This window comes from Cucurbita pepo, chromosome LG10, assembly GCF_002806865.2.
Source record: "Cucurbita pepo subsp. pepo cultivar mu-cu-16 chromosome LG10, ASM280686v2, whole genome shotgun sequence".
Taxonomy (NCBI): domain Eukaryota; kingdom Viridiplantae; phylum Streptophyta; class Magnoliopsida; order Cucurbitales; family Cucurbitaceae; genus Cucurbita; species Cucurbita pepo.
Window position 1 is genome coordinate 6,728,969 of NC_036647.1, and position 8,728 is coordinate 6,737,696.

Sequence of the window (8,728 nt, forward strand, 5' to 3'; positions counted from 1 at the left end):
TTAACTAGAGTTACAATCCAATCCAACCTTATCCTATCTTTACTTGACTATAACAGTCTGAATTTTTTAGGATTATTTTAAATAATAAAAAAAAAACCAGACTTGAGTTAGGTTGTGAATTCTATTCGAGATCTAATCAACAATTGAATGAATTCGAATTTTGGTTTTGATTATGAACGAAGCAGGAATGATTTTGAATAACATATTACAAATTTGATGATTCCAATTTGCATTCCATGTGGTTTTAGATATTGATTTTGTTATCGTCCACATGGGTTGGAAGATTTTCCGGGAAAATTTCGAGGGAAAGTTTTGGCAGAAGGGTCCAAATGGATTTCTGTAACAAGAACAGAAAGATTTCAATTCCTATCAGTTTTCACTTTTCATTCAAAGGCCAAACAACAACTGGTTCGAATCTCTCCCTCTCTACTACAGGACATTCACCACAAAAAAATATCAAGCAATCCCATCAATCCTTCTCTCTTACTTTCTATCTTCACCAACGTGGTGATTGCCGATTTCCACTTCGCTCATATATTCTATACCAGAAAGCCGGATTCCCACCGAACGGAGCTGAACTCTTGGATTTCCTTCTTCCTGACTCGTGAGTGAACGTTTTTTTTTATGGATTTAGCTTCGTTTCTTTGAAATTTTATTGTGAATTTGTATTTCCTTTTGTTTGCTCATGCTGCTATTAGTTCTTAATTAGTGCGAGAGGATTGTTTGAATTTGCATGGGAGCTGGAATGTTAGTCCTTGAATTGTTTTCTGTGTAGGGAATTTGTTCTGTGTCTGATTCAATTCTGAATAAGATGGTGAATTTGGGATTGTTTTCTGGAGACAAACGTGCGAAATCGGTGAATGTGAGGTTTAGATTGCCATACTATACTCACTGGGGTCAAAGTTTGGTAGTCTGTGGCTCTGAGCCGCTGCTTGGTTCGTGGAATGTGAAGAAGGGGTTGTTACTGAGCCCTATTCATCAAGGGGATCAGCTTATATGGTATGGAAGTATTGCGGTGTCCGATGGGTTTGGATGTGAGTACAATTACTATGTTGTTGATGACAATAGAGAGGTCTTGAGATGGGAGAAGGGAAACAGGAGGAAGCTGTTTCTACCTCAAGGATTACAGGGCGGGGAGGTCGTCGAGCTCCGTGATCTTTGGCAGGTGCTGTTTTTACTCTTGAATTTATTTGATGTTTCAGCTCGTTGCGTTTGATATGAGACTAAAACTGTAATCTTAAACTGAACTTGATGTCTTTGATCTAGTTTGGTTTTAGAACATTGTGTAAGCTAAACAAAAACTATGAGGTACTAAGAAGAAATACACTGAGTAGAGGTCCAAATCTTCCAAAAAATTTCCATTATTCTCTTTTTATGAAGAAAGAAAACATCCTCGCTTACCACAAAGTTATCTCGTTCGGGAATAAACCAATAGACGACTACACTTCCCAGCCTCTATTGGGTTGCAACCGAATGAATATGCACCTCCTCTGAGAATAGTGATTAGGGATCTCGCCCTCTCATTGCCACATCACAATTTAACTATAAAACTTCATTTTCATAGAAAAGTTCACCTTTTATGGCCTCAACTAGGAAGAATGGCAACCAGAGATAACCCGATGATGTTGAAGCACTTAAGTAATGCTTGCATGAAATAGAGTCAATAGGACTAGAGATTCCACCTGTTTCTATCTACCGTGAACAACTTTCTTTGCAGAATGAGAAAAGGGGAAAGCTCAGTTGATTTTCTATCATTAAGGTTTCATGATTTAAAATTCTGAGCGACAAAAGATCATGACACTGATGAAATGGTGCAAAGCTCAACACGAGTAAAATTCTAATTTCTAATGATGAGAATCTCAGAGTCAGAGTAGGCTCAATTTACTTTCTCACTAGCCGAAGCACTGTAAAAATACATGAATAACCTGAATGAGAGGGATCCTCAGAAGCATTCTAGTTGTTGAAGAAAACCTTGGTTTACTAGCAAAAGGCTCCTATGACTATCTGCGAACTACTTGTCTAGCAGGATCTGATTCTTATAGACCAAAATATCTTCACTGAACCCATCTCCAGTTGTGTATTTTACCTTGGTTTGCTACCAAATTCGTATGACGTTGATTTGAGTAAGATGAAAATCAGTTTGCCTTGATGACTGAGAATTGTAATACTATCGTGATGGCCTGGGGAGCTATGTTTCAGCCTAGGCATTTTGTGTGCGTGTGCGTTTTGTTTTGTCTTGTGTTTTTCTCCTTGTATAGCTCTCGATCCTTACACTTTTTTTTGTTTTTTTAATGTGTTTCGAAGACTTTGCAAGTTGTTGCTTTTCAGTTTCCTTCTAGTTTCACTATTGTAATTTTTTCTTCTGAAGGTTCTGTAGATATTGGTGGTTTAGAACCTACGAGCACTTCCCTTATATTAAAGATCTCATCTATTCTTCTGTTTGATAAATAAACTCCAGACTGGTGCGGATGCGATTCCTTTCAAGCTCGCCTTCAAAGATGTGGTCTTTGGAAGAAGTTCGACTTTGAGCATTGAAAGACCACTAGGAAAATTCATTCATAATAATTTGAATGAGGATGGTAAATTTGATATTTCCTTTTTGTTTCGTAAACATCCTTCTTTGATGTCATATGATTATATTTGGGTAATTCGATCTTGACCAATTTGTTGGTTTTGGTTTCTGACTGAAGCAGATTCTGTTCTTGTCGATTTCAAAATTTGTTGTCCAAATATAGAAGAAGATACAACAGTAAATATCTATTTCTCTAACCTGCTTTATTTCTTATCTGCAAATAAATGGTTCGTTTGTTACTTCACATTGACTGGCATCCAGTTCCAATTCTAGTTATAATTTATGAAATTTTACTGGTACAGGTCTACGTCATTGGTAGCTCTTCGAAGTTAGGACAGTGGAAGGTACAGAATGGGATTAAACTTAGCTATGCGGGCGATTCAATCTGGCATGGAGACTGCATCTTGCAGCACACCGATTTCCCCTTAAAATATCCTGAAGTGTCGTTTTTCTTCCAATTGGAATATTTGTCTATGAATATGTTTTTATCATCTTTAGTCATCTCTCTTTCCCTTTACTCTTCCTTAACAACAGTTTCACGTACAAATATTGTAAATTTGGAAAAGATGGAGTTATTTCTTCCGAATTTGGACAAAACCGGGACCTTCTCCTTGATGCTTCAAATATTCCACCAAGACATATTGTACTTTCAGATGGCATGTTGCGAGTAAGCTATTGTGAAGAAATTTCTTCTGATGAATACTAGTTAGTTGGTTTTTTTTTACTAAGTTAGTTCACCAATTTCTTGTACCCAGGATGTTCCTTGGCGTGGTTCTGGTGTTGCAATCCCCATGTTCTCTGTTAGATCAGAAGATGATCTTGGAGTTGGCGAGTTTCTTGACTTGAAATTACTTGTTGACTGGGCTGTGGAGTCTGGTCTCCATTTAGTTCAACTTCTACCTGTTAACGATACATCTGTGCATGGAATGTGGTGGGACTCGTATCCTTACAGGTAGGTAGGATGCAGTTTCAATGCAAAATCTAAAGTCAAGTTGTCCAATCTTCTTTATTAGTGGTGATAGTAGATACTTTCAATCCTTTAGTTTTCGGATTTGCTCAACATTTTACCTATCAAAATGTATCGTCTTTCGATTTAAAATATCACGTTTCATATTAAAATTTATGTTCATATGTAACGTTATGTTTGTTTTAAAAATGAATTAAACAAAATGATTAATGTCTTTTTGGGAACTTTTAGAAATTTTTAATAGGTTGCTTCATTTTCAAAATATTTATAATTATGTATTAATCTTAGATATAATAAAATATATTATTAAAACATTGCTTCATAATTTTGTTTCTTACTTTTATCAGTGTACTTCAACTTCTATGACCAGAATTACTTACCCACCTTAAAAAGTACCGTTCCTCTTATCTTGAGAAGTTATGGTTCAATACATTAATTTATTACCGTAATGATTACTTGATTGACCTTTTGCAGCTCACTTTCTGTATTTGCCCTGCATCCATTGTACTTAAGAGTCCAAGCACTTTCAGTTAATATTCCAGAGGATATCAAGGTATACTTAATAGAATTATTTAATGTTATGCTGATTAATCTGTTTTCGTTACCAATTAACTTATCGGGTTCTAGTTTCTTACATCTTTTTTTTTTCTTTGGGGGTGGGGGGCTTTTGCAGCTGGAGATTCAAAAGAAAAAAGTTGAACTGGATGGAAAGGTAGTTCTTATGCTTATGTTATCATGTTTTGTTCGTGCTTGTTACAGTACTAGGAGACAGGACAACATTCAAATTAATCATCCTTATCCTTTGTATTTTCGTTCTTTTTCGTTTATAGAGTTGCGAGAAAAAAATTATCAAATCCTGATTTTTCATCTGCTATCTTTTTGCAAATTGTATTTTGGTAAATAAATCATAAAGATTATACTTCTGAAAACGAAAAAATTATGGCTATGGCGAAAATTAAAATGCTTGCTTGGCTGTAGTTCTGTTATCCCACATTCAAGTTCCACGTTCGACTCTGGTTCTATGCAGGATGTAGATTATGAGGCTACTATGGCTGCTAAGCTTTCACTTGCACGGAAAATTTTTGCTAGGGAGAAAGATTCAATACTGAATTCCAGTTCCTTTCAGAAGTATCTTTCTGAAAATGAGGTTTTGAAGTTTTCCTCTCCTGAACAACTTACTTAATTTTCTTAGTAGTGGTGAAACTGAAGCTTTACGTAGTTTTGATACTTCTTCCTATAATAATTTATGTATTGACACTGATAAACATTCTTTCCTATGTGAATTACTTGAAGGAATGGTTAAAACCCTACGCCGTGTTCTGTTTTCTGCGGGACTTCTTCGAAACTTCAGATCATAGCCAATGGGGTCGTTTTTCTCAATTTTCAAAAGACAAGGTGATAATCACTGTTATTCCCTTTTGTTTGGAACTAGATTTTTATATGTCAGATTAATGCTTGCTTCTTAATATAAATCCATTTCCTGTTGTTCCCTTCTTTCACAGCTTGAGAAGCTCATCTCAAAGGACAGCTTGCATTATGAAGTCATCTGCTTCCACTATTATATCCAATATCATTTGCACCAACAGGTACTTAAAGTCACAAAATCACAAGTTTCATGAATTGTTCTTTGATAAAATGGGATGGAAGATGTCTACTGTATTTTGTTGTTTGCTGACATTATTAATGTCAGTTGTCAGAGGCAGCAAATTATGGAAGAAAGAAAGGAGTGATATTGAAAGGAGATCTTCCAATTGGTGTTGATAGAAACAGTGTAGATACCTGGGTTTACCCTACTTTGTTTCGTATGGACACGTCAACGGGAGCACCTCCAGATTACTTCGACAAAAATGGACAAAATTGGGGCTTTCCAACATACAACTGGGAGGAGATGTCAAAGGATAACTATGCTTGGTGGCGTGCTCGTTTAACTCAGGTTTTGCTAAAATTCTAGAACATTTTATCGTCTGTCCCGAAATTTTGTTGGCCTTATAATAACCATATTCATGTTTGAATTATAGATGTCAAACTACTTCACAGCTTACAGAATTGATCATATATTGGGTTTCTTTAGAATTTGGGAGCTTCCAGAGCATGCTATGACTGGTTTAGTTGGAAAATTCCGCCCTTCTATTCCTTTAAGCCAGGTACGTTTGCTCATTTCAGAAACAAACATATTTATTTAAAATGTGAATGGTTGTGCAAAATTTTGTAATAATATTTATTCTTCCACAGGAAGAGCTCGAAAGAGAGGGAATATGGGACTTTGATCGCTTGAGTCGTCCATATATCAGGGCTGAATTTTTACAGGTTGCTACATTATGAATCTACTTGGCCATCCTGAAAACCATTATTTGATTCTGATTCCCTGAAGTAGGTTGTTCCTTTTCTTTTTTCAGGATAAATTTGGAGCTGCATGGGGATATATTGCATCACACTTCCTGAATGAATATGAGAAGAACTTTTATGAGGTGATACTTCATTATCATGGGTTTTACATAAAATTGGATCTATTGTCTATCTATGAGAACATCATGTGCTTGTCGAACAGAAAAATCGGTTAATTGTTAGTTTGTGTAGTCCAATTTCTTCACTTCATGTTGAAATTATGCATTTCTGTATTCATCTTAACAGTTTAAAAAAATTCAGAATGTTGAATTATGAACACTCTGTTATTAGCGATACCGAAATCATAGCTAGTGGACAGATTCTTGTTTTCAGTAAGAGACATGGATCTTGATCTATTGAAGAACATTTTGGCTTTTTTTTTTTTGCTTCTGCTCTAATCCAACATATCATGTCTTATCTGGGTATTTTTTTTTTCCCTCTTTCTCAGTTCAAGAAGGAATGTGACACAGAGAAAAAAATCGCTTCCAAACTGAAATCACTTGTTGAAGAATCACAGTTGCAAAACCCAGACCAGATAAGACGCAGTCTTTTTGAACTTGTACAGGTAAGAGAAGATGTTACATTAAAGAATGCATAATTTGTGTGAACTTGTTCATGTAAAACTCCTACCTTTTTCTTGCACTTTTCGTTTCTATACGGATCATGGCTTTCGGTTTCTTTTTGTTGTTTGCAGAACATAGTTCTTATCAGAGATCCAGAGAATCCAAAAAGTTTTTATCCACGTTTCAATCTCGAAGATACTTCTAGCTTTAATGACTTGGATGGCCACAGGTTTCAAGCATGATTTGAGAACTATTCCTATGAACTCAAAGTTTTAGCCATTGTCCTTTGAGATGAACACGTTCTTTTATCTGATGTTGCTGTGTATTGCAAGATTTTAATAATTTTACTTATCATACGTGATGCAGTAAGGATGTTCTGAAAAGATTGTACTATGATTACTACTTCCAGCGCCAAGAGGATCTTTGGCGGAAAAATGCTTTAAAGACCCTGCCTGTTCTACTCGACTCTTCTAACATGCTAGCCTGTGGAGAAGATTTGGGCCTTATTCCTTCATGTGTTCATCCTGTACGACTAAATTATGATATTCATCTGTATCTCTTCGAACAAAAGACTGTCAATCCCGAGCGAGATGATGTGTATAGTCTCACCTTGTTCTTGATTTTGATGCAGGTTATGGAGGAGTTGGGATTAATTGGTTTACGCATTCAACGTATGCCGAACGAACCCAATCTAGAGTTCGGGATCCCTTCTCAATATAGCTACATGACTGTAAGCCCTTGCATCTCTTAAATAGATTCATCTGCCTCTGATAACTAAGAGGCAAACTATCAAACCCGTAGAAACTTAGGATTTTGTCTAAGAATGGGGCATGTTTTAGGTGTGTGCTCCGTCCTGCCATGACTGCTCGACTTTGCGTGCTTGGTGGGAGGAAGACGAAGAAAGAAGAGGACGGTTTATGAAGAACGTTATAGGCTCTGATATATTGCCACCTACCCAATGTATTCCAGAGATTGCTCATTTCATCCTAAAGCAGCATTTTGAAGCTCCATCAATGTGGGCTATCTTCCCACTTCAGGTGACATATACCGCCTTAAGCTGTTTCAGTTTTTAATATCAAAAGATTTACATCTCAAAATACATTCCAAAACTGAAAATCTTTGACGTCGATGCCAGGATCTGTTAGCCTTGAAAGACGAATACACGGCACGTCCTGCAAAAGAGGAGACGATCAACGACCCGACAAATCCAAAGCACTATTGGAGATATCGTAAGCACGTGCTCGTATTTCAAGTTTGAAAGAAATCTTAGTTTTCTTGTCTTGAAATCATTGTTGTGCATCTTTTTTCAGGTAGCCATGTGACATTAGAATCTCTAATGAAAGATAAAGAACTCCAAGAAACCATCAAAGTTCTTTCTGTGGAGAGTGGGAGATCAGTTCCTCATGAACCCAAACCAGCATCAACAACAGTTCATAAAGAAAAGATTTCTGTAGCAACAAAGTCTAATGGAATACCACAAGGTGACACACTTGCAGTCATATAAATGCATGGGTCTTTGAGGTAAGTCTTCTCATTGTACAATAAAGCGATTTGAGATAGCGACGAAAACATTAGCTTCGACGATCGTTGTATAAGCAAGCATGCTTTTTCTAAATGGAAAATTTCGTTTCGGTCTTCACAGACCCCTCGTTAGGTAAGAAATGTTAAAATGACTATTTTCCTCCTCAGGGTGACTTTGATCGATTTTTTCTAATTTTTTTGAGCTCTTATGATGTTTCTAAACATTTTTCTCTTTGAAGTTGGGCGACAAGAAAAATTATCGCCGCTACTATAGCAGCATGTATAAGAGCCAAAATCGGACTTTAATTCGAAATTCTTTTAAGACCCTAAATAAAATTCCAAAATATAGAACTTAAAAAGCAAAACCAGATGTTAAATGGGCTAGAGTGTTACATTTATGTTGTTTTAAAATAAAATAAATTTAAATTTAAAAATAAAAAACGCATGTATAGGTGACCGTTTTGACAACAACAACGTTAAAATAGTGTCCATTAGACATCATTTAAAAAAAAAAAAAAAAAACAAAATTATCATTGGATTTTGGATAATTATTATGATTATTATTATTTATTTATTTTTAATCCCCTTCCATTTTATTTCTCTTCATCTTATTTTGAGATAGTTTTATTATTAGGATAAAGTGGTGAGTGCTCAAACAAGGGTCGTAGTGTAACTCCAAATACTCGTAATGGTTTGATTCTAACACGTTAAAAGATTAGG

General features: G+C 35.8%; 1 protein-coding gene across 1 annotated transcript; it reads left to right on the plus strand.

Moving 5' to 3' along the window:
• Window positions 1-344: 344 nt before the first annotated feature.
• On the plus strand, window positions 345-8,189 carry LOC111803321 (4-alpha-glucanotransferase DPE2). Its single transcript, XM_023687667.1, has 23 exons — window positions 345-604; window positions 776-1,165; window positions 2,459-2,579; window positions 2,694-2,749; window positions 2,875-3,002; window positions 3,113-3,239; window positions 3,328-3,524; window positions 4,014-4,092; window positions 4,213-4,251; window positions 4,567-4,686; window positions 4,833-4,934; window positions 5,042-5,125; window positions 5,230-5,472; window positions 5,558-5,683; window positions 5,772-5,846; window positions 5,936-6,007; window positions 6,373-6,489; window positions 6,619-6,716; window positions 6,854-7,013; window positions 7,119-7,217; window positions 7,327-7,524; window positions 7,623-7,716; window positions 7,798-8,189. Exons 2-23 carry the CDS (start codon window positions 812-814, stop codon window positions 7,989-7,991), a joined length of 2,883 nt encoding a protein of 960 aa, XP_023543435.1. The 5' UTR covers window positions 345-604; window positions 776-811; the 3' UTR covers window positions 7,992-8,189.
• Window positions 8,190-8,728: the final 539 nt, after the last annotated feature.

Coding starts and splice junctions, on each gene's coding strand:
- LOC111803321 (XM_023687667.1), top strand. CDS start 812: ATGGTGAATTTGGGATTGTTTTCTGGAGACAAACGTGCGAAATCGGTG. Junction 3,003..3,112: donor CACACCGATTTCCCCTTAAA/ATATCCTGAAGT, acceptor CAACAGTTTCAC/GTACAAATATTGTAAATTTG. Junction 4,093..4,212: donor ATATTCCAGAGGATATCAAG/GTATACTTAATA, acceptor GGGCTTTTGCAG/CTGGAGATTCAAAAGAAAAA.